General features: G+C 39.9%; 1 protein-coding gene across 2 annotated transcripts in view; it reads right to left on the bottom strand.

Moving 5' to 3' along the window:
- The window catches only part of LOC115783486 (TOX high mobility group box family member 2-like), an 80,501-nt gene that overhangs the window by 14,678 nt on the left and 39,367 nt on the right, over positions 1 to 26,456 (bottom strand). For both annotated transcript variants that reach the window (XM_030734321.1, XM_030734323.1), the window contains 2 exons: positions 25,260 to 25,319; positions 9,052 to 9,327 (listed from right to left, as the gene is read on the bottom strand). In XM_030734321.1, the coding sequence (XP_030590181.1) occupies positions 9,052 to 9,327; positions 25,260 to 25,319 (336 nt within the window). The remainder of the gene's footprint in view (positions 1 to 9,051; positions 9,328 to 25,259; positions 25,320 to 26,456) is intronic.

Raw genomic sequence — 26,456 nt, 5'->3', positions numbered from 1 at the left:
ATATATATATATATATATATTTTGCTCATTTGTTTTGCCTGTTGTGGCTCAAAAGAATGAGAGCAGCGAGACTGAACCAAAACACAAACATCTGGGGCCAGAATAGATTTGAAAGAAATATGGATCTTAGACCTGATGGAAGGAGAATGTGTAGCTAATTCTCTTTGTGGGTTCATTACCATGACCAGCCACTTTTACACACAAGCACTCATTGGACCAAACAGTTAATAACTACTGCTTTAAATTTAATAAACACTAAAAGAAATTTAATAGTAAAAAATGGACTATGGTGCGATACATCTTTCAACAAAACAAACACGCACAGTGGAGAGAAGCACAGCTTAGTGTGGCTGCTGCAGACTCTAAGCCTTTCTGGGTTAATAAATAGATAAATTGTCACAGTTAAAGCAGCAGCAGCAGTGAGAATAATGTGATTTCAAGATGCTATATATAATTTTTTTTTCTGTAATCTTCACCACAAGCTGGAACTCAGGGCAATAAGGCAAAAGTGGACTCTTCTAAGTTGTGTAGAAGTACAAACATCTATTGTGCCAAACATCTGTAACAGCACTCAATTTGTCAACTAACTCATTAAGTGCGTAAAGCTTGCAGGTAGCAGAGAAATGCATAACATATGTAGGTCCTCTTTTCTTGACTCTAAATTTGGGGGAGGGTTTGATAAAAAGTGAGCAAGTCTTTGTTAAGTTTTTTGTTATTTAGCAGGGATCGCATGTGCTTACATGTTCTTTTTTTATAACATGCACTTATTTAGATTTGATTTTCAACTAGCACTTGAAAGTGCACCTGTATGTGATGCGGTCAGGACCGCTGCCTTACAAAATGTTGGCAGGCAAGTTGAGAACGTAAACACATCTGAATGGTTCAGTTCTCTCTAAATGAAAACTGCCTGTAAATACCAGGAACAGAATCCAAAATTAAAAGATGATTGTTAACCTAGTATTTTTTTTTTTTTTGCTGTTGGTATTTTGATAGGTTGAATAATACACACCATGTCATCGTCAACTGTGAACACAAGTTAACACAAATGCTTCTTGTTACTAACGCTGCGCTAGTCTTTGCGTATTCCCCACATCTACATCACGATGAAGCCTTGATAGGTTAAAATATGTCTTAAAATATATGCAGTGCCCTCTTCGTCTGGAAGCAATTACAGCTCCATGTCAAACTGCCCATCTGTAAGCAATGAGCAGGACTGCATGTCAAAGCCGCTGCACAGATCTCTGAGTGGAACCAGGCACTCGTCCAGAGAGCAGCACTCATCAAATAAAAATACAGCCCGGCCTAAACAATAATGAACCGGAAGTGCAGCTTCATGATCATGATCTAAAAGACATGAAAGGATGTAAGCAGAATCATACAGGCCTGATCCATAAAGAGGCCATTATGGAATTTGTATCCAGTTTTGGTACCGTGCCATTACAAATATACAGGGTCATTATGATGAGAGTACTTCCATAGTTTTGAGCAGCAATGTGGATTTGATTTCAACTAACATTCTTATTGCTGATACTTTAAATCCAAAGCCATTGCTGAACTAAGCTGCATGATTTATCTAACTCTGGAAAATGACTGACAGCTCTGAGGAGCTCCTCCCTGCAAGCTTTGCCTAACAGCACTGGACCTACTTAATCAGCCTAAATTGCAAAGTTGAGGCCCTTGTATTTGGTAATGTGGTGAAAACAGTGGCAAGTGAGAGCTAATTAGATTAACGGTAGTTTAACGAGCTGTTGGAGGGGCCCCCGCAGATTGGATTTTAATAAATAGTGGCAAAAGCATCTGCTATGCACTTCCTGGCTCTGCTGGCATCCTAATTGGCCCCAGTGGGTTGCTGTAGCTCAGCGCTACACAGCGCAATTTAAGAGGAGAAAAAGGCAAAAAAAAAAAAAGAAGCTTATCTTCTGTCCAGGTAAGTCTGGGGAACAAAATAAAAAACACATCTTTATGACTGTATGGCTTCACAAGCGAGGCTTTATCAATATTAATACAACGTTAATGCAGTTTCTTGACTTTTATCACCACATAACATCCGCAAAATGTCAAAGCAGGAAGAGAGCGTATCTGAAAATCCAAACAGAGCAGATTTGAACATATTCATCTTTTCCTATTGTTTGTTTTCAAGATGATATGTTCCCATGATGAGGTCTTTGTAGAGGCAACAGCACAGAAAGGAAAAAACAATTAATCAAACATGAATGAGCGACCATAGCAGGGTTATTTCCATAGCAACAGCCTGAGGGGACAACTTGAACCCTTTAATGTGAGCTGGTGATGTCTCTTTGTAAACATCTGCGCAGCGGGGGGAGAAAGCCAATGAGAGAGCCTGGCAACAGAGGCATCACAGGGCAGCAACCTCTTGGTATCAATCGAAGTTTCCATTATCTAGCGCTGAAAGGACTGAAAAGTGCTCTAAAACATTGTATTTGTAAGCATTTGGAGTTGATAAGCGTCTTTGTACTTCTGCTGTTTAATGCACAAAAACACTGAGGTGTTTTTCAGAAAAGCATCTGGCTGATCAAAAAAATAAAGTGTGTATATATATATATATATATATATACAGTGCAAATGACAAGAGTGTTGTTGTTGCAAGGAATGAGTTAATTTCTGTAGACATAATTCACTTGGTTTAGCTGCTTGAAGAATCACTCTAAAACGGTTATCAAAGCCATTTGCACAAACAGTTTCTCAGAGTTATGCTTCTTACATGAGCCAGAAATCACAATCATAATCTCTGTCATAATCTCTCGATGCAACCTGCAAGTGGTAGCCTCCAGCTGTGACCAACAAACAGGCACTATACAAGTGCATGGAGCAGCTTTTATCAAGGATTGCTTTTCAGTGGCCGCAAAGGCACCAGACTAATTGTCATTTCACAATTTCCATTTAGAGCAGTAGGGAATTATCAAAGCAATCTGCCTTCTTTGTCCACTGATGGAATTAAAATGCACGAGTGCAATCTTTGAATTTACAAAAGTAACAAGACTAACAAGTGTAATGCATGAACTGGAAAGAAAAGGGAGCCTCGTGCTCAGAAAGTAACTTGATTGCAGTCTAAAAATGACTTGTGGGCCATAAGTATACAGTAGCAGAATAGTAATTCAGTCAACCACAAAGCTCTCAGTTTGTAAAAGGGTACGTGAACAGCCTATAGTTTTCAGCGGTTTATGCTTAAGTCAACAATCCTTCAACAAATCTTCAATCAGTTCTCAGTCAAATGCACAGAAACAAAAAAATCACGTTTTCAGAAGCAACACAGTCAGTAACAGTCTTCAAAAGCTCTAGAAAAGATATGAATAAGGAGTTCTTCCACTCTCCCAGGGCTAAAACAACTCATCAGAGACCGGGCTAAATGGTGGAGCACAACAGCACAACTGCTGGCAGTAGCAGGTATCCGTAACCTTCTTACAAACACTCCCGTCCCAGACCTCATTGGTTCCCTGGGCGAGAGTAATGGCTTCTTTGCGCTGGGCTGCACAGTGCTATTGTAGAATCACAGAGCGGTTAATTGAAACAAATGACTCTAATAATGGGACATTATCCCCACAGGCTGGCTTTGTGGTGGGCCTAATTAGCGTTGCGGTGGTGGCAAAGAGGACGAGTCACCACACTGATCCCGCATAGGAAGCAGCCGAGGCCCTCTTTTAAGTGGCCAGTATGGGATTCTCTGACTTGCAACATGTAAGTGTGCCAGGCTGGGGGTTTTTTTGTTTTTTGTTTTTTTATTAGCAGAGCGGTAAACATAAACATGTTTAGTCAACCCTCGGGTTGCTCGAGGGCCCCGCTTTGCCAGGTGCTGCGGTTTTTTTTCTGTTCTGCTACCCCACCTTCCTGACTGAGCCAGCTTGAATGGTCTCTGCTTGGTTTTGTTTCTGTTATGATTAGATGCCCAACTACACAGAATTTTCTCTCTTTATGACATATGTCTAAATATCAATATAAATGGCTACTCTTTTTTTTTTTTCAGGACAGACTTATAGTTCAACCCTATTCACACACACAAACAGGGATAATCAACAAATTCTCACATTTGTAGCCTTTTTTTGCTCATGCTAAATGATTTGAAATTTTTATAATTGCTCCAGTTAATAATTTGCTTATTACACTCTTTGATTAATCAACTAATCATTTCAGCAATTATTATGATTATTTACAATTTCTCACACCGTCGCGTGGCATCGCACTCTCCTTCGGCACGCCAGTGGCCTGTAACTAATGTGACAGCGCAGGAATGTTTTCCAGATGTATTTAGATCACCACAGAAATCTGTTTTTGCCATTACTAATTGTTTACTCTTGTACACGATGATCCTAGAAAGTCAGATATAATGCAGTGTTCAAATCTCTGTGACCAAGCTGTTTTAAATATTCATTAGTTGTAACAGTTGCCTAAGGTTATTTGAATTAGCGGCATGAATATTCATGAGCCACAATGAATGTGCATTTGTTTTTAAAGCTCAATCCCTTAATGCCCGTCTTCATTACTTCATTTTTGAACCCCGCATAATAAGCTGCACAAAACAAAGCTTTACTTTTTAAAAGCACGATTCTATTTTGAAGCCCATTTGTCTCACTTTAAACGAAACGGGAATGCCCCAGCAATTATCTTGCCGTCATTTCATTTGACAGCTACAAGACACATTGTTCACCCCTGTTGTGGAGTTTAGCACTGAAGGGCATCTGTCTTTTTTTTTTTTTGTGAAATAGAAAGCCACAACAGAAAATATTTCTACTGTTACAAAGTGATTTATCTGGGAACGTCACCAAGATGTCATATCTATCCCAGTGAAAGGCAGCAGAGCAGGCAGGTCATATGAGATATGTCTTAAAAACCTACACTGGGAAAAAGATGGCTGTTTCAATTTAAAAAGAAAAAAAAAATCCAGCTTCACCGAGTGTGTGATGTCAAATCCAACTACAATTTTCAGCAAATGTTTCAGATAAATTAATCTGCTTAAATAACAAGCAAAGAAAACATTGGCATGTTGGGTCACTAAATTAATAAAAGTGCTCAACAAACACGTTATAATATGAACACTTTCTGTATACTCACCAGCTCTGCCGTTTCATTTCTCAACATAAATATCCCTAACAGGATTACATATATTGTTGATGAACTTACTCAGGTCTCTTTGATAGCTCGATCAGTCTATCTTGCATCTGTGCGCTGCCACCAACCACAGCTGTCAATACAGTTTTTATGTCACTGCTTTAAAACAGTGGTTCTGTTTTTCGTGGCCATCTATGTCCCAAATGCCAAGCGATGCAAATGTACTTTTCAAGATTAAAGAAAGTCAAATGAAGTCAAGCCAACAAAACCTTGTAGCTTACTCTTCTACTGTTTCTGAAAACAAAGGCCAAGACACACACACACACACACACCTATATATACAGATTGTATGGTCAACACACTTATACTAAGCACCCACATGCTGCATAAATAGCACCAGGGTGCAAACACATTGTACTTATGTGGGGACTGGTGTACATGTACAAACACCTACTACTGCATTCAAGTGAAAGCCTTTTTTTTGTTTTAAATTACGGCTCTACAAATTGATATTTACATTTGAACAAGAGGTCAAAGGAGAGTAAATACTGTCATCTGATTGGATATGTGACATAAACTTGCAGAATTGGCAGCTGGGCTTTGGTGGCAGGGGTTTTCCTCCTCTCTAACCAGCCTCATTACACTGGTAATGAGACAGGGCCTCATGCTCTGTTTGAATATTTAAACACAGCGGCCCCCCTCAAGGCTCCAAGTTGGGGCCGCTGTACAAACTCATCCTCGACCTCTCATTACTGCCTCCCAGTGAGGGTTCATCCTCCTTTATTTTTTTCAAAGAGACTGACCTTACTTGCAAACCCCCCCCCACTACCACTGTGCCATCAGCCAGACCTGAATGATCGGGGCGCTTGTTGAACATGAGACCCCTGGGTGCCACCTCTTCCCCAACTACCAGGGATGGCAGAAATGCTGGCAGCCGAGGATGAGACAGGGATTCTCCCTCAGCAATGAGCATTCACACGACAGCATGTTACATTTCACAGTATCCAGTCATCCAAGACGTGGCTCGGTTCAGAGAAGCTGACAGACTAGGTCAGCGGTGTGAGGAGGAGTTTTGAGAATGTAGGAGCTTTACTGATAGACAGCTCTGTCTTTTAGAACAGCAGTGTTGATGCTTCTGCTTGTTAGGGTTCCTGTAAAAGGTGTAATTTTAAGTCTAAGAAATGGATCAAAACTGGCAGTTGAGAACTGCTATGATGAACAACACACAACCGCAGCAGAAAGGATCAACTTCTGTATCTGAACTAAATGGTGGATTTGACAGATGAAAATAAAAATAGAAAAAAAAAACACATCAATGTATCACACACGCAAGCTCTGAAATCTGCCTAACATTCAATGCATGTATTTGACACATTTTTCCCCCCCCATCCTCTACACATCTCTTTGATTCACCAGCTAACACTTCAGCTGCCTATAGAATCACAATTAGATGGAAAAGAAAAATTTGTCAGACTAAATTTAGCGGAAAGAAGAAAAAAAAAAAAGGCTTTTGAAGAGAAATGACTTCCACCAGGTCAGAAATCTCAAGATTATTAATACAGGCTACAGCTACAAGGACACAAACTGATGCAAAATTACTGTATGTGCCCATGCAGCACGGTGATGGTCAATCCACTGCTCTCAATCCTGTAATGATTTAACTCTGTTTGCTGTAGGATCGATGTGAGCTGAAAAAGAGAATCCCAAAGCAGTGAGAAGTTTACAGAGCTTTAGCCTTAGGCTAAATGTTGTACAAAAAACAGCAACAACATCCCTCGAGATGAAGCGTATCTGTTGCTCCAGCTGAGCTTGTACTTGTAGGAGGTTTTAAATGTGCAGTGAAGGATAGCTGTTATTGAAGAGAAGCGTATCCTTAAGGTAATGCTGTCGACTTTTTATTTGCTTCTTTGGCGGCGGTGAAAGAAGACCCTTGAATGATTAGCGTTTTGGTTTTCCAGTTATCTCCTCCAATTTTGTGAGTTTATTGTAAGGCTTTTGTCAATATAATGCAACAAAGGTAAAGGCTTGTCTCTTCATTGCTGCCCCTAGTTACACCGAGAGCTTATTTCCATCCACCCTTATTATTCTTTAAGCATGCAGCAGACATAAATTCAATCTTCCTTATTATACCTTTATCAGTATGAAATTAAGGTTAATTGACTTTGCTGGGGAAACATCAAATGAAACATCCCTAATGGAAGCAAAATGAAAATAACGTCATCTCCAATTGCGTTAAAATATTTCTCATATACAGCCTACTTTCCTATTCCTCAGCCTCAGAAATAAGCTCCTCTTGTCCCAGGAGATAATAAATGAATTGAATCCCCCCTCTCACCCCCCCCCCCCCACCCCCCCATTCCAACCCCACCACCACCACCCCTCCCCTCCTCCTTCTTCCTTATCGGTCATCTATTTTTCCAGAGTAAGCTATTACTTGCTGGGGTTGCTAGGCAACAAGAAATATTAATAGCAGCTATTATTAGCCAGCCTCTGCTAGAGTAGTACTAAAATGTGGAAGTGGGAAACATGAATGTGTTACATAAATCTCTGGACCTTTCACAGTGTGTGCAAGTCTCTGTTTGTGCAGTGATTTATTACAATGACGGTTCATTTATGAGAAAAGGGGGTGTGAAATAAGAAAATGGAACATTACCCTGAAGGGCTATTTGAAAATAAATAATTGCAAAGGTGAAACAAAAGCTGTTTAAGAGGCAGGTACTACCTCTTTGTTTGCTTCTAAAATGTTACTGGCCAAAAAAAAAAAGGTGTGTGTGTGTGGGGGGGGGGGGTGCTTTATGGTACACACTTGTGCATGGACGTCACACAAGCGTAAACTTTAAACACGCTGTACACATGCATACGCTCGCATATCAAAAGCTTAATCAACACTTTGTCTAGTTGGACCATTCGCTGACACTAAAAAGCAGACAGATGTTGCAGTCATCGGCATCGTCCTCCTGCACCAGGCGCATTCAGCAAAGTAGCCAGTGGATTGTGACCTAATCCTGAAGACCGGCTTTAATGGAGGCCTTAGCTACCACCCACGGAAAAAAATAGAGTCTGCATCTTATGCAGTTTGATTCTGAAAATCACATAAGACCTGATTAACGGGGGATAAATGCCACGGATGCTCACATTAAAGCATAAATATTCATGATGGAGGCCACAGAAAAAAAAAAAAAGAAGTAATATTTATGTCAGATGAAAGTATATAACACTGAATAATTCACCACACGGGCCATCTATAATTCATTTGATTCGATCCTATGATTAAAGCATTTGAATGTGTTCGCCGGGGGTGTTTACATGTTCAGTCTGAAGCATGTTTAACACAAGAGAAAGTCCCTTTAACTGAAGGGACGAATGGAGGTCCTCAGCATCCTTTTGGAATGAAAAAGTAGCTGTAAGGGGATACCCTCCCTCCCCACCCACTCGTCCTTACCCCGTGCCTTTTCTTTGCTCTGCTGATTGTAACGAATGAAAATGCACAACAGTGAGTTTCTTGCTCCTTTCTTGGCTCATTTTAAGGCAGTGAAATCTTTGACTTCTGCAACTGTGTAGATATTAAAGAAGTTCTGCTGCACTGGCCTGGGTGTTAAGGAGGCAGCAGCTCTCTGTATTTATGCTTAGACGTTGGCCTTGCTCAGACTCAGCGCTACTTCCTTGGCCTCGAACCAAGGTAATTATAATTCTAATAGAAGAATGCCTTCCTATTATGAAAAAAAAAAGCATCACACATAAGAGTTGGTTATTTTATATAAGTTCATGTTCTTCAATGCCGCACGTAAGATCTTAAAAGGACCGAACCTTTCATGACAAGAACATGTAAAACCTTCAGAAAAAATATTCTCCATGCTCACTTGCTGGCTAACTTCCAACCCTCTGACCAAAAAGATTAATAGCCTAGCACAACGCTTGACTTGCATGAGCAGAAAGGGTCACAGCTAAAAAGAGGTGGACAAAAAAAAAAAAAAAAGATGTACTCACCGAGTGCATAGGCCCAGAGAGGAGGTGAGTGTCCTGACCCAGCATGTTGGACATCATGAGCGCGGGCAGCTCGGGGTAGGGGTAGGTGTTGAGCAAGCCATTGTGCGGCAGGGAGTGAAAGGGGTAACCTGACTCATGCTCCATGAGATGGAGCAAAGAAGGGTCAGGGTGGTTCGGGGGTGTGATGGGGGGGATCTCATAGTCTTCATCCCCAGCTCCTCCTCCCCCTCCTCCTCCTCCGCCACCGCCGCTGCCTCTGCCCTGACTGGAGTAGCTCTGAAAAAGCAGAGAAAAGCAATCTATTTTTTAGAAGAGGATGAAGAGGAAAGGCCATGACGGCATCGTTTACTTATTTTTGGTACATTTTTAAAGTTGCAAGAAGACAATTTTTTTCTCTCTCTCTCACCAGAATGTAGTCTAACAACAAACACAAAGAAAAATGCAAGGACAGGTCACAGATAGTCAGACACATTCATATCTATGGGCGATCCTTCTGTGCGGAGCACTTATGTACCTGCATGTCAAAGCAGTGCCATATTTAGTTACGATATCAATAAAGCACTTTCAACACTATTAGAATGAATTTGAATGGCAAAGTAAACTTGAGTAATCATGTAGGAAAGAAACCGCTAACAAAAGATGCTCCTGAGTAAATAAAAAGCTTCATAATTAGCTTTTAAATGCACCTGCTGATTTCTGTTGTTTAACTGTGTTTGCGCAGACACTTCCAGACACCGCTGAACTGTAGCAGTCAATTCGGTGTGTTTTGCTGAAAATAAAATTAATTAGAAATGCAAATTTTTGTCGCACTCACAAAAGTTAAAGAATTCATTCAACGCAAATGTATGCCGCAAATTAATTAGAGTTAGGCAACAGATGTTGCATAGAATAACTCAGAAATCTTGACAGCTTTGAAGAAACAAACTGTCAGCCTGCACGCCTTTAAGATACAGTTAATCAAATTCATTACGTTGAAAAACACCACTGACAGACAGTCACTTAGAAGCTATTTTATAAGCTTGTAATTATAATGCCAATCATATTTTTAGAAATAGAAAAAAAAAACTGGACTAAACAAACCTCAGAGTCATTATGAAATGTACGCAGAATATACCAGTGACCCCAGCAGTTAAAACAGCACCAATTTTTACGGCGCTAATAAGGTGATACATGAGAAATGTCTTTTCCAGGGCCTATCTTGACGTAATATTGCGCTGAGAAATATGGCTTTGTGCTCTCAAAAAGCATACAGAGGGTATTCACCAGGGAGTGAAAAGCAATTTTGTCAGAGGCAATCTGATGCCAACTCCCCTTTATAATGACTGAAGAAAATTAATCATCACAAATAATATTCCACTGTCAGCCATTCAAGAGCTTTTTAATAGAATTTTTATTATTCATGTCTCGTGGTACACATCAACTAGTCCGTTCTGCAACATTTCAGAAATCAATTCAATATCATCTTCGTGTAGGCTGTCATCTCGCCTGCCAGTGCAGCAATTCATCTTGCAAACAAATACTTTTAGCAAACAAATGGCAAGAAATGTTGAGGAATAGCTACAATGTCCCCACAAGCAGAACTGGTGCTTGAAGATAGGATAAAAGTCTCATAATGTGAACTATCATTAGGGAGAAAATAATCATAATAAAAGGGAGTATGTTTACCATCAGGGGATGATGTGCTATTTTCTCTTTCTCACAACACTCATTCACATTGTTTGGTGCTTGCTTAGAAATATTATCACTGACAATTTCTTTTTCCCCGTGATAAAAGTTGTGCAAATGTCTGTTTCTTTGTTGTCTAACATTTATTATTGTTATCATTTTTTATTATGGTTAAAAGACAAAATGCTGCAGATTGAATTTAGCAACAATACAAACAAATCTCATTTGACTACACACAGATGAGCCACAACATTAAAACCCACTGACAGGTAAAGTGAATGGCACTGATCAGTTTGTTAGAATGGAACGTTCTGCCAAGTAACCATGAGTCTTGGCATTTGTGTGGATTTTACTATGTCACATATCACACACCTAAAAAAACAAAAGACCCCCCCCCCCCCCCCCCCCCGAGGGAAAAGCGCTCCCCTGAAGGAGTGCCACAAAGAACTGCAGGTGTTGATCCAGGCTCCATCCTGCTCAGATCCCAATGCCACTGAGCATTCTGAGGATGTGTCAAACCAAGCCCGATCCATAAGACCCCCTCTGTCACAACTGCTGAGCTTTATTTCATTTTAATTCCAGAATCTTTTGTTAATTGTTCTTGATTAGTTAAAAACTGTAGAGTAAACCTTTTTTTTTTTTCTTTTCTGGGCTTTTTGAAGTTCAGCACTCAAGAAAAAGTTGAGAACCACAGGACCACACTGAGAGATCAAACAGCAGTTTTTAGTGGAAGAGCCTGAAGTTTCCGAACCCTACGGTGGTCCATCAGGCCAAGGGCGTGACCAGGAGCGTTCTTGTTGTTTTTTCAACATTCATGAGGTTGAGCACTATGAATTCGATTCCCAGGGTCAGACTGCCAGTGCAGCCCCCACTTCTGAAATGAATAAAGCACCTTTACACTAGAGCCCGACTGACAGGATTTTTAAGACTGACACTGATATTTGGTGATCCGATATCCAATACATTGGCCAATATTTTTTTCTTTCTGACACATGAAGCATAAACAGATTTCCCCAACATTTGTTATGTGTAATTATTTATTTACTTGTTTATGCTCTGGACAACTCTACTCGGGGCAGCTGTATATACAGTAGTCTCCCAGTCGGAAGGTTGGTGGATCGATCCTTCCTTCAGTCCACATGCTGAAGTATCCTTGGGCAAGATACTGAACCCCAAGTTGATCCTGATCCTGCATCCATTGGAGTGTATGCGCAAATGTTAGAAAAGTCTTAGGCATAGATAAAAGCCTCATATGAATGTACTTGTGACTGGGTGAATTAGACCTGCAGTAGAAAGTGCTTTGAGTGCTCCACTGAGTAGAACGGCACTGTATAAATACCAGTTCATTTACCATTTACTCAGATCAGCTGTTTCTTGTGTTTGTGGTATTCCAAACATGTATGACGCCAACAGGAAAGCTGCAGGATGTCCTCTGATGGACAAACTATGTAACAACTATCTATCAACTATCAACACTCATGACATGGGTGAAGGGTGTTTCTCCCGTCTGTTCTTTTTAATTTTAATCTGTCATTTTTCAGCTGTTATAATGTAGATTCTGACAGATTGGTAAAGAGCTAATAACGGTCCACTGATAATTCAGTCGGGCTCTATTTTGCATGTATTAGGGTTATAATGTTGCTGATCGGTGAATATACAGCAGCATGGCATCGGTCTGAGCATCTAAGCACAAAACTAAGGCTGGAGAGGTCATTAGGGAATGTGTTCTGACAACATCTGGCATCAAAGGGAAAAAGGCAACATGGTGTTGTCGCCATTACCATTGCTGCCTTACAGCAAGAGTGTCCTGGGTTCAAATCCAGGAGGCCTTTCTGTATGGAGTTTCTGGCTTCCTCCCACAGCCAAAAACATTGGTTAGGCCAATTGGTGATTCTAACTTGGTCATGTGTGTTAGCCCTGTGACAGACTGTCCAGGGTGTACCCCTCCTTGCACCCTATGATAGCTGAGATTGCCACCAGCCTGCCTCCTTCACACATTTTATAGATTTATGCATGTATACATTCACTGCTTTATTATAATGGGTTATTAAGTACAAAGTTTTAGAACTCAAAATGTTGGGTGCACTAATGCATGGTACAAACTTGAGGCTTGTTTGGCATTAATGAGTAGTTAAAACATCTTGAAGCCCCCCAAAAAGTATGTAAGGGGAAGAGAGGTTAAATAATCCCCAATTAATTAACTTTAATTAACTCTCGGGAATAAATTCACCCTACTTTACTGTGACTAATGAAAATATCTGTTTGTTCATGTCAGGATGAGTAATGTGTCAGACACCATAATAACGCTGAATAGCTGCAATGATGCCAAATAGAAATGCAGTGTTAATATACTGTCTCTAAAACTGTGATCAAATGTTTATGGGATTTAAGCAATTTAGGTAAAGTGATAAACTTTTACAGTGAAAAGCACATCTTGCATTTGGAATATTTCTTCTCCCAAGAATCATAGTTGTTGTCATATGTATGCATGTACCAAGATTTAAATTCTGTCAAGGCTATTTTATGACTGTGACTTCCATTGCTTTTTTAATGTTTTTTTTTTCTTTTCTTTACAGCTTCTTATGATGCCCTTGGAGATAAGACACAGGACAAGGACATCACAAGTTTAACATTTTCTAACATGGATAAATAATTCATAAATATACTGTCTTTCAGGACAAGGAGAGGAGTGGATAAAAGAGAGACGGGTCAAAAAGAAACGCCAAATGTTGATTCAGCCATCTCTCTCTCTCTCTCTCTAACCTTCACCCTCCTCTATAGAGGTGAAATTTAAGCAAATCCGTCATTTTTCAAGACAAGGACACTACTTTGGATTCTACTGGTTCTTTTTCTAATCTATCTTTATTCTTTCAGTTAAACATGATAGCACCAAACCTCTTTTGTAGATCACTTGTGACTTGACATCAAAACACCACTTTTTCACTCTATAACACAGTTCACAGATGTGAGTTGTGGCTCTGAAGTACCCATCATCAGGCTTAAACCACTCCTTGGTTTTTTTGGGGGAAAAAAACAAAACAAAACAAAAACAAAACTAGAATTACTGCCTTGTGGTTGTATGACTTCTCCAACCAGTTGAGCTGCTGTTTCCATTCATGCCTGTCCAAACTCTTATAATACATGCAGTGAACAGAGGAAGAATAAAACAATAATTCAGGCCAGCCATGTGACTCTATCCGAGGCCACTCTGTTCACACAAACCACCAGACCGCTAATGTTGTAGGCTAGCCCTATCTTGTTGATGTAACGGGTACCGACTAGTTATAAATTTGGCCTCTACATTCAAGGAAGGATACAAAACACAAGAAAACTGACCAAACTTAACTGATGGTAGATTTTATGGTCTGTGTTTTAAAAGGTTTGCTGTGGTTACGGGTACAAATGCAGAAACTCACTAGGAATAGAGCAGTCACACAACACATACATTTACAAAAAGAGTGTGATTTATGAAAAAGTAAATAAATTAAATTGTTATGTATCTTGTGTTAAATAAATTATGTATTTAAATGGTTACAAAGGTCAGAGGTCCAAAGCAACATGATGTTTAGAATCTCCAGCTATCATTCCCTATGTGATATATATATAGCATTATTATCACTTTGACCTTCAAATCAATCTATTGACCTTGAAGGAGAGGCCAGAGGTCAAATATCACATGATAGTTTGACCTCTGAAGTTGACCTTGAAGACCTTGGTGGATGTAAGCCAAATTTGAATGGATTGTTAACAAGATCCTGCTCTGCAACGTTCAACTGGAATTTATTCAAACCTTTTCTTAAAATACAAAACAATTTGCTGGCACTTGATAAAAAAAAATAAATATAGAGTTAGCAGAAAATTTCAACTACTGGTAGTGCTACAAAAACTACCTTTATATTCAACCATTCTTTATATTCACTGAAACTAAATAAGTAAATGTGTTTGTGTGTGTTTAAACTAGGATTCATCCCTGACTGCTACTTATTGCTATTGATAACACTGCATTTTTATTGTTTTAGTAGTTATCAGCAGAAAATATGTACTCAGTTACATTCTTAGAAAAGCTGTATTTATTGTTATATAAAAATGTATAGCTGAAATAATTTAACACCCAAAGTTCCAGGTTAGGCCCAGTAATAATAGTGAAACACTTTTCTGAGAGAAAACGTCAATTAATGAAACTTTCAAGACGTTAATTTGAACAATAATTTTTCAGGAAAACACTCAGTGCATTATGCATTGTTTATTAGGTATCCGAAAACATGTTAACCTTGATTTTGCTTACTGTATGCACACAGCTGAGGCTCTTAACCTCCCAGTGGACTGGCACACATGGCAAAAAAAAAACAGCGCCAGTTTGTGGGGCAACCTTGAGTCATTAAGTTATCTTTAAATGGAAACGTGTTAATTAGCTTAACTAAAAGTTTTCTTTACCCAAATGGCTGAGAAGGAGAGATGAAATCATTAGCTTGGTGATGGAGTCATTTGTAGCCTGTGAGGTGTTTAGTGGAAGACAAAGCATCAAAGACAGGAAAATGAGAATGTTGCACAGTGTCCACAGAGAGCCTGTTGTGGCTGACAGGAGGCGACCTGTCTGAAGAGAAGAGCGGCCGGTCTTGGATGGACTGTTATTAGGGTTTCAGCTTTCCCTATATATGATGCACTTTCAACTATTATGGAAGCCCTTGAGATCTTTATGAATAAAATATTCAAGTTTAAAATCTTTACTGACAGTGGTCAGTGGAAACCATAACCATCAACACTTTGGGGCTTGGATTCAAAATTAAACCAAAAATAAAAGTTTAAATTGTACAAGAGTTGCCTCATTTATTTATTTCTTTTTTTTTTAGCAATACATACATCACAAAACCACATAACTTTGAATGTGCATAAAACGTCCTATGGAAAGTCATTCAGCCATATGCTTCTTTGTTAAAAATGACAGAGCAGCATGGTTTTGGTGACAAACAACAGCTGGCCATGCATATATAACGGCGTTCACGTCCACCCTGTGTATTGAGATAGACGGGTGGCAATGGTAAATCTTTAAAACATCTTATGGGGAATTTTAAAATTCACCTTCAGAGATGAAACTTGCAGCACTGAGAAAGGGCAGAAATCAAACTCATCATCAATGTGTGTTTGAGCTGAAGCGTGCCGCACAAGTGACCATTACAGCGATAGTCTGCAGGGTCTACAGAGGCGATCTGACCTGGCTTTTTAAACGACTAGGAACTCCATTTGGGTGATGTATCAAGAAAAGCAGACAGCGAAGTACAATAGAAGGAGAATGGAATAGCAGACCCACCAGGGTTGACTGACAGAAAGAAAGAACTGGGATAAGTGAAGTGTGTGTATGTGTGTGGGGGGCTATTTCACCACGTCCAATAGTAGCTCAGGGTCATAGGTAGCGTCCGTCACTAAAGGACAGGTGGGCTGTGGTGAGCTTCAACCAATCGCTAAAGACTGAGCTAACCTCCTCCCTGCTCCCCTATGCACTGGTAATTCTCTCAAATGTCACATCAAAATGGATCTCATTTAGGTGGGTAAAAAGGACCTGACTCTCCATTGCAGATGTGGGTGGACCTGTACTAGATTGTATGTGAACTCTAAAAACACGGCTGCAAAGGAAGTATTTTGAAAAGGTGTGAAAAGGGGCCATGTGCTACACATTTATGTCAGTTCGATTTAAGGAAAAAAAAAAAACCCAACTCAGTTAAAGATGAAGGGTGATCTTTGTACCGCAACAGAGAGAAGCAGAAAATTCTTTAATGTTTGGACCAGAGCTGCAGTTCTTTTTTTTCTTCTTTTTTTTTTCTGACAAAGGGCACAATACCGTGGTCTCAGCCACATTTCCTATTCTTATTCATTAGAGAGAATTGTATAAATAAATAAAATATGTTGTCTCGTAGTCACTCATCTCCCCCTAGGGAACATGGAAGCCCCAGTAATCACATATGGCACAATAGCTTGCCCATAATCCCCTTTATTTTTATTTTCATGATGTCACTCTCTTTAAGCCCCTTGCTTTATGAGTCGCAAACGGAGTGGAGAGGGGAGAAGAGGAGGAGCACAGAGGAGAGGAAAAAGCAAGGGAGGGGTGAAAACAAATGATGTGGATCCCTCATTGTTCTTTCTCTATGCCCTCATTCCAGTCAGGGCAATAAGAGAACATTGTGATTTACTGTCAGTGAAGCGCAAGAGTGCATCAGAGAGAATCCACTGCGGCAGGGGCCATTAAAATAGATTTAACTTCCCACAGTATTAGGCCAGATGTCTACACTTCTATTATATTTCAATCAGCCATGACCTTGGTCTCCATATGATGAGAAAGATCACTAGGAGAAAAGGGAAGAGAGAGTGGAAATACATGCAGAAAACCAATAGAAATATCAAACTACTTAGTCCCACTAAATCCCTGTGCTCCGTTGTGCTGCATATACAGAGAGAGGCCGGGACCAAAATAGAGCCAAGGTTTCAAGTTCTCTTAAAAGAGTGCATGAATCATTGAGTGCACTCTTGCTGCTGATAAGTTGCTGTTTTCGGGGAGTGCTGCCTTTCTGCGGGGTATGTACTGTACTATTTGAGGGAATACACTAAAAAGAGTGTGACAGTGGATCGTTTAGATGTGCTTTAAAGCCTCCGATATCAAAAGACGATAGATTAAACTCTTCATATTCTAACAGGGATAACGTTGACTTTCTCACGTCATCTTAGACCCTTCTCTGCAACCATTTTTCATCCTGTCATGTACTGTAGACTCTCTTTATCTTTTTATTCTAAGTGAAAATATTTATCATTTCTATCAAATACTCTGTGGCATCTTTCCATCCATTTCAGGCCTATGAAGGCAGAGTAGAGGTCACTGCCCATTCTATTTCAGAGAGCGATGGTAATTGGACTTATTGGCTGACATGGACTGACCTACATAAAGAACTAACAATTCCTGGTTCCAACTGTAACGTACAATGGCTCCTAGCACGGGCGTGGATGGTGTGAGGATGTTCCTCTGATGTTTCTCCAGCATTGTTTTCAGATATCGACGCCTTAGTGCTGGTTTATAGCTGTTTTCCGCCTGAATTCATGATACTGAAATTGCACGCTCTCTTGAAATTTAAATACACGCCATGCAATACGTATCTCTACTTCGTTCTGCCGACCTTGCCAGCGGCTCTGCACAGCCTTTAAAGAAGAAGTGAGATGTGTGTTGGCGTTTCCAGACCCTCAATTTTTATTTTTTCATCCTTTGTGTCAAATGCCCCCCCCCCCCCCCCCCCCCCCCCCCCCTTTTTTTTTTCCAGTTTCTTGCTGGGAACGAAGGCAAGGATAGAGGATAGGAAGACTGAAAGTATAAGGGGATGCTTGGTGGGGAGAGTGAGTGTTGTGAAGTGAGAAGAGTTTGCAGTCATGGTGGTGGGGGTATAATGGTGCACTGTGAGTCACTATTAAGTAACGGTGCCTTTTCACATCAGCATCGCCCACATTGGGTGTTCGGTGCCAGGGTGTACTGAGGTATCTCTGACTCAGAGAGAAAGAAGGAGAGAGAGAGAGAGGTAGAGAAACGAGAGGGAGGGTGTGCTGGTTCTATACAGAGCAAACAACATCTGGAGCTCGACTGATTGACAAAACATCATCATGTTAAATGCTTTTAAGAGTGCTATCCCCCTTTTTCTGCCAGAATATTGGAAACAAAACCTGTCAGCACCTCAGGCTCAAAGCTCAATTAACTAATTGTTAAGATATAGTTCATTTAGTTAATGGCTTAATTAAAGTTATATAAAAAAAATGCAACCTGTAGTTTTACAGGGGTTATGTGCCAGACTGTTTTTGATTTCATTTGGGAAAGCTAGACTTACTGTCTGGCTTCACATTTACTCAGCCAAAGTTATAATGGTATCAATCTTCTCATCTGACTCTAGCCAAGAAAGTGAATGAGAACATTTGCTAAAATGTTAATCCTTTAAGCTCTCACAGAGAAGTTATATGCATTTGGACTAATTTCACTTAGAAAGCCTTCATTTTTACTTGATGAAGTTTTGCTATTCATCTTTTATACATTTGCCTCACATAAATTACATGTTCTTCCTGTTCAAAATGAAGAAATGTCCACTTTAACCATTCACCACACTCTGTTCTTTTAAGGTACTCCAACTATTTCTTTCATTGGTCAGCACTGATTCTGATATGAATGCAGCTGCTGGCAATGCAGCAAAAGCTGCAGTAAGCATTTTACGAGCGATCGCACTAAAACTCATCTGCAAGAATAAAACATAACAGACACCAAACCTCATATACAGCCATGTGAAAAACAGTTTTCAACAGGACTCCCTGCATTACTGTGAAAATCTAAGTACACCCCATGATACAGCAGCTTGTAGAACCACCTTTAGCAGCAATAGCTTGAAGTAATCATTTTCTGTATGATTTTATCAGCGTCTCACATCTTCGTGAAGGAATTTTGGCCCGCTCGTCTTTACAGCACTCCTTAGGTTCATTGAGGTTTACATGTACTACTTCATGCACAGCTCTCTTAAGGTCCTGAGTGTGAGATGTAGCTCTTTGTTTTTTTACAGTTCCTTGGAGCATTGCATGATCTGACCTTGGGGCGAATTTGCTGGGACATCCACTCTTTCCACTCCTGGGAAGATTGTAACATTGTGTTAACACTTTTGAATGCTCCAGAGCAGCAAAGTGCCATCAAATCTGCTTTCATAGAGGTGGTCACATAAAGCACCTGGCTGCTGCTTTCTCTCTTAATTCCTATGGAAGCAGAAAGGGTGTACTTAGTTTTTAAGAGGACTGCATAAAGTCCTGTGAAAACTTTCTTTTTCAAGTGACTGTTGAAGTTATCCATGCCTGAACTGCACTTTATTTGGTTAGGCTTGGTTAAGTGTACTCACTTGATTGACTTTTGCATTAGAAAAAGTAATAAATAAATGTAAAAATAAGAATAACTTTACTGATGCCAGAGGAAAATTCATACTGAGCCCTGATAAAATATAACATTTAACTAAAATTTTAAGGTAGACAAAACACTTGTTTTTTAAGAAAATTAATTTTCTTTAAAATGCGGTGGTTACTGTGCCCATATGCTTTAACATAATCTTTTTTGACCAAACCATAATGTTAACAAATCCTCCCTGAAGTAAACTGAAGTAAATTAAAAATGTCTGCAGTTTGTATATGAAGTTTAGTCAAGTCAACATGTGTGAAAGAAATACAGTTTCAGTAGAAAGGGACTGGGTGGAGTGGACGAGTTAAGAAATGTACAAAAATAAACAGACTGAACTGTAGCCTGAAACAGAAAGATGAAGAGAAGGAGAGTCTGTCTCCAACAAGTTAGATTTCTATTCTGATCTCGACTATCAGCCACTGTTCTCTTAAAGCCAGCCAAATCAATAGAGACGCATGGCTCAGCGAGACACCTTGAAGCTGAAAACACAGTGGCATAAACAGGCCGAAACTTGCTGCTTCTCCAGGGACCAGTGGCCCCCAAGCTTCCTGTTCTCCAAAGGGATACAATGCAACAAGTATGGTTCGCCCTCTCTATGCTACCGGCTCATTTTTCCTTCTCTAATATTCCTCTAAAATCTTCCCTTCTTTGTCTTCGAGTTTTCCTTTATCTTCAGCATGCACATATATGGCGCGCCAAAACCTGGTGAAGGTAAAAGTCTGTGAAATCCTGCAGACTGATCAGGCTGATATGAATCCAAATCAAGAGCACTTTTTTTTTAATACAAAATTAGAATTTGTGTTGGCGTAGGTGAAGGAAGCCATTTTGATTTGGCTGTGATCGTTCTCATGCTGCTGTTAAGAGTGCTGAAAAAATATACAGTGCAACCAGCATTATTTCACATATACATGGCTGATAGGCTGATATTAGTGCACTGCCATTTTCATTATATTACTAAGACTGAAATGATGTTTCCCTTTTTGAGTTGGGGTTTATTTTACCTCCACTACAGAATGCCACAATTTTGTCACTTTCAGTTAATGCAGATGCTGCAGTAATTACTGTTTAAAAAGCTTTCACATTTCAGGGTGGGGGTGGGGGTGGGGGGGCTTGGGCTGATTTAAGAATTTAATCTCAATCAGAAAATTGAGTCTGCAGTCAATAATCGCACACTAGACGTGCACGTTTAAAAAAAAAAAAAAAAAATGTAATGTGACATATGGCCCGCTGGAGTCCTGGAGCCATTAAGGTGATTTAAAACTTACTGCTTACACAAACATGTTTCCGTTAATTGGGATGACTGAGATATTTCATAATCTTTAATTCAACAAACTATCATCTTAGCTTTGCGTGTGGGCAGATACAAGCAAAGCCAGTAAACAAAATAACCCACCCACACTTTTGCTTATAAGCTGAAATCTCAACAGGACAAACCACATGGAAAATATTAATATCATCAAACTGTCCATGTGTGCAGTATCCATGCATATTTTGTACAGGAGCCATACAGTATTTAAAGCCTTGAAAACATCTTGCCTGAGTGGACTGTGTCCAGCCATACAGCGAAGTGCCCCATCAAAACTGTTTCTGATTTGCAGGCTTCACTTTTAAAAAGCACAGAGATGTTATGTGTAATGCAATCTTCTGGCCATGTTAGACTGCTACCTCAGTGCGTATGCTGTGGAAGACCCCAGACATGCAAACAAAGGAGTCTCTGTTCTGGCTACATGCACCTTTTTCTCAGGCACACATCATGTAAAGGATTGGCTGGGTATCTTACAGCAGTGTTAAAACCTGCATTAAAGCGTATGGGCTTCTTTCACGAAATGCTTTACCAGTTGTGAGGTTAGAGTATTTCTGAGCATTGTCCACAGGACCAAAGAATGTCAGTCTCTACTGAGTTATTCACACAGAATAAAATAGAAAAGAAATAGCAGGAAAAGTGTCTTTTACATCCCAGCTGGTGATTGCATTAAAAAAGTTATATACTCCTTCTGAATGTACTGAACATATTTATTCTGCTGTCTTTTATTACACAGTAATCACGGCTACAAACTGATGCAGAAAATCATATATATTTATCACGCATATTTGAACCTCTAATTTGTTGAATTTCACTTCAAAAGAAAACCACATGTAACAAACCGCTGCACAGCTAATGCATAAGTATCAATTGGGAAATGATTGACTTGTATACACAGCAAGCGGTCAGAATGAATTTTGCAAATGAGAAAATGCAAACATTCCCTGGATGTTATGGCTTTGAAGAAATTTATGGGTTAACCTCTTCAGAAACTTCTGCATATATACAGAAATAATACACAGTTCAGCTAAAACATAATGATTTAAAATTTAAGGGAAGCTTTCATGTTGTTAGACTAAAGAAAATGTTTCCTTTTGAAAGATGCCAGTAAGAGATTTCTCAGTAGGGGCTAATTTTTTATGATTATTCTAGTTATTAGTCAGAAAATAGCCCAAAAAAAAAGCTCAATGTATCTTTTTATTGCTTGTTTTGCCTGATCAGCAGTCCAAAACCTGAAGATATTAAGTATTAGGTGAGAAAAGCAGCACATATTCAACACTGACAAAGGAGTTAACCAGTGGACGGTTGTTTAAAAAACATGAGACAAATATCCACACTTTTGTAACGCCTTTATTGTTTTATTTCATAAGGATAATATAATATATTAAATGTGCTAAAAACCCTTTGGAACCATTAGCTTCTGAGCAAAGGTGCACATCCTCTTTGAAATCTCACATGAAATGTTCTCTATTAAAGGATCAGGCACCAAACAGTGAACTCTGTGTTCAGAGTGCTATTCAGAACTGGTGTGTAAGCGTCTATTTGACAGCACCGACAGAGCTGCAACTGACATGTTTTGAAAAGCCCAAATTGCCTTATCCACTAAGAAGGTATTTGTTGACACAACACTGCAGACCTGGAGTGGGTGTTGGTGATTGACACATGACCGCTGCAGCTGGGAAACTACAAAGTTGGACATTTATCCCAATTAGCACACACAAATGTGTATCGGTGACATAATTAGGGCAGACCTGGAAATGCAGCTAACAACGATGGACCTCATAGTCTCTGATGTCTGCTATAAGTAGACAATAAGCTGCTAAAGCTCCTACTCGACCTCTCGTTATAGTTACTCGATCCCGACATCAAAGGAAAGACAGTCTTATGGCTACAGGATGATGGTGTGTGCATGCATGTGCGCGGGTTTGTGAGGGGTTTATGAGAGCATGTGTGTATGGGTTTATGGGTATATATGTGGGTGTGTTTAAGAGCACGTACATATGTTCCTGTTCATCAAAAGGCCCAATTTAAGTGTTACACCATGAGAGTAAGCACATTTTTAGAAAGCGAGGACATTTTGGCTGGTCTTCACTTTTTCAAAGGGCTGTTAGAGTAGAGGCATGTTTTTGGAGGGGGGGCTGGTGTTATAATTAGATTCACATTAAAGCATCCGTTACACAAATTAAAAACATGATAAAAATAAATAAATAAATAAATAAAGCAGCCTCAGCAAAATAGTAGAAAGCACCAAACTTAGATGATCAAGAATAGCCAGGCTAAAGGTTTTATATATATATATATATATATATATATATATATATATATATATATATATATATATATATATATATATATACTGAAATTTGACTGGTGCCCCATGTTGCATTGTACTTTTTACAGTTTCACTGCTGCTTGCGAGTAGTTGGCAAGTATTTGCAAACAAGTTGGCTTCTCCCATGCAAACTACAGGTGAACACAACAATCTGCTAGAGGCCAAAGCAATCGCAAGGAGATTTTTGCTGCATACACCTCCTTGTAACCACTTTCACTGCTGGCAACCTCCAGTTACCATTTGCAAACCAGTTGAGGAATACATATTTTTCCCCTAGCAACTTCTTGTTGCCAGGTGGTCATGACTACTCTCTAGGTCTGTGTAATTAGGGCTTTAGAGGTTGCTGACAGTCACCTAGGCGGTCACTGACTGGCCTGTGTGACCAAAACCTAACTCCTGTACTTTGCAAACTGTAAACAAACGATGTGTGAGACACTGTTATTTACTTCTATAAGCCTGTAAAATAAAAAAAAATTACTGTTGTATGTCTGCCTGTATTTTATTAGCTCCATTACATCACTGTTAAATATTGTGCTCCAATGGGGCTGCTATATTGCAGTTATGTCTCCTAATGCCTGCACAGACCTCCTGCCAGGCATTATAAAATCATTACAATGCATTCGATTTTTATCTAGATTTCAAGTGCTTTTGTTTGGGTTTTAATTCTGAATTTTCTGATTTCCCATGGGCCCCAGTTGTTGGACACCCCCTGTGCCACCCCATTTTTAAAATCCTGGAAACAACCCTGTGCAGCGTTAAAAAAAAAAGTTTAAAAAAAAAAAGTTTAAAAAAAAAAAAGTTTAAAAAAAAAAAGAAAACATTTTGCAAAGCAGGTAAACTGACCCTTTATCTTGGGATTGTGGTTCAGTAGTTATGACGGTTATGTTGACGCTTATGTCAGTGCGTTTTCACAAGTACAGAGGTATGACCATATTAGAAAGCACACGATTTTCACATGGCTGCTTGCACATGAGCTTATAACTTGTGAATTACTTTGTTTCAGAGAACGTGCCACTTCCGTTTACAGTAAATGAGTGTGTTTATGTGAAAGAGAGTGTGTATGTGTGGGTGTGCCTGTGTGTGTGAACATGCACGCTTGTGTGTGTGCGTGTGTGTGTGTGCGTGTGTGTGTGTGTGTGTGTGTATCCTGGTGTCCTTGGCCTGACTTATTTGGAAAGGCGCTAATTGACATGGAGCCTCTACCTCATCGTGTTTTGTCAGAACATGAAGACCCTGCTGCCGGATCAACAAATCCTGGAGCTCCGAATTCTGCCATATGCCCAGCCATGTGTTCCCATTTACCAGCTGGGAGCACTCAGCACTGAGCCTGTCTTATTCACTGACTCTGTGTGCGACTGGGACCACGATGCTCCAAAGTGGGACCAGAGATTCAGTGAGCTTGCAATGGTAAACTATTACTGCTGGTTTAACTGTGAGCAAATGGTCTAGCTCAGCGGGCTGACATGTTGCCAGAACTGTTAGGGCTGATGGATTAATCCATCTGATATTAAAGATATATATAAATTTATACATGTAATTAATTTTATCTTATTAAGCATTAAATGCATCAAGAAAATCAAAGTGGTAGATACTTATTTTAAGGCGATGCACAGTTCAAGGCTACTTTCCATTCATATATTTAATATTTCAGTCAGCTGGTGGACATGCTCGTCTTTTTATTACTGTTCTCAATTTCCATAGAGACCAAAGATTGTGGTGGTGCTGAAAGGTGACACATCACTTTTGACTTGTCTTTTCCACTCATACTAACCACGTAGCTCGTTTGACCATTTTCCAGTTTTCTTCACCGAGAAATGTGTACATTTCACATTTTCCAGTCTACACCCAAACATAATAATCCATAAACTCTTCTTGTTAAAGGCTGACATCAGCTTCCTCAGGCATTTATTTATTCAGGGTTCAGGGTTTATAGGAAAAGACGTGTTCGATCTTACCTGGTTTGGTGACCGAAACTCTTGGTTATTGTCATTCATGTACATGTTGTCACCATCAAACTGTGAACAGAAAAAGAAAAAAAGAAATAAACATTGTATGCAAGAGGAGATTTTTTTTTTTTAAAAAGGGGGTGGGGGCATCTGTGAAGGAGGTACTAAAGAGGAAAAGCTCTTTACGGGTGGCCTGAAGTGTGAGACTAATGACTTTGTCACTTTGGTTAAACCTCGTGGTGGCATGGCAGCGTGGGTAATTACTGTTTCGTCAGTGGGCCGGTAATTAGGCTACATGAGCAAAGTGACGAGAGATGGGCTTTTCCCTGTGGGGTCTGCTGTGTGTGTGTGTGTGTGTGAGAACGAGAACGAGTGTGTGTGAATCTGTGAGTGCATGCAGTAGTAAAGTGTGCCTGTATTAGAAGCTTGTGTGTGTATGTGTGTGTGTGTGTGTGTGTGTGTGTGTGTGTGCGTGCGTGTGCGCACGTGCAGCACAATTAGGGCATGCTGTGTCTTCAGATTTGAGCTAATCAGCCAATGAAGGATCACTTGCTGCAGGTGCCAAAACACTGCTTGTCATGGGGTTAGGACTCACGTAACAACAAATTACTTTTGACCCACAGGGGTGCTGGGAAACAACACTGGGGTCACCAGTTGAGAGTTACATGCAACATGCTAGCTCTGGCATCTAGCATGTTACTGAGCTAGATCCCTTGAGAATTCCCCAGCGAGATCAACTCTTGAGTGTGCTCCAAATTAAGAAAAAAAAAACAAAAAACACACAGATTCTGTTTTTAGCTCAAAGCAAAAATGAGATTCAGCCCCACAAACGGCTCAGTAACCAAACCCGTGCGGTGCCAAGGTGACTGAGAAACTGTGGCCACGTTAAGAAGAGCAGTACTGTGAAATACCCTTGGCTTCCAAAGGCATCAAGGTTTGTCATAGCGCACTTGCGGCAAATGGAACAAACCTTGACTGGAGTGGGTAATGTTGCACATGAGCACATATACACATAGAAGCAGGATGTGTCAAATAAAGCTCCCTTTTTGTTTGTTGATGGAGGTCATTCTTCGTAATATGAATGCACAGTCAACTTGGGAACAGACAGCAGAAAAAACACGATCAGACTAGACAGCACTCCATGTCAAATTCCTCAGATGTGACGATACGGGAGGCCCTTTTCATTTGGGGTGGTCTGCTTTGTGT

The sequence above is a fragment of the Archocentrus centrarchus genome, chromosome 7, assembly GCF_007364275.1.
Source record: "Archocentrus centrarchus isolate MPI-CPG fArcCen1 chromosome 7, fArcCen1, whole genome shotgun sequence".
Taxonomy (NCBI): Eukaryota; Metazoa; Chordata; class Actinopteri; order Cichliformes; family Cichlidae; genus Archocentrus; species Archocentrus centrarchus.
The sequence above is the reverse complement of the archived record's forward strand: the minus strand, read 5'-3'. Positions and strand labels throughout refer to the sequence as shown.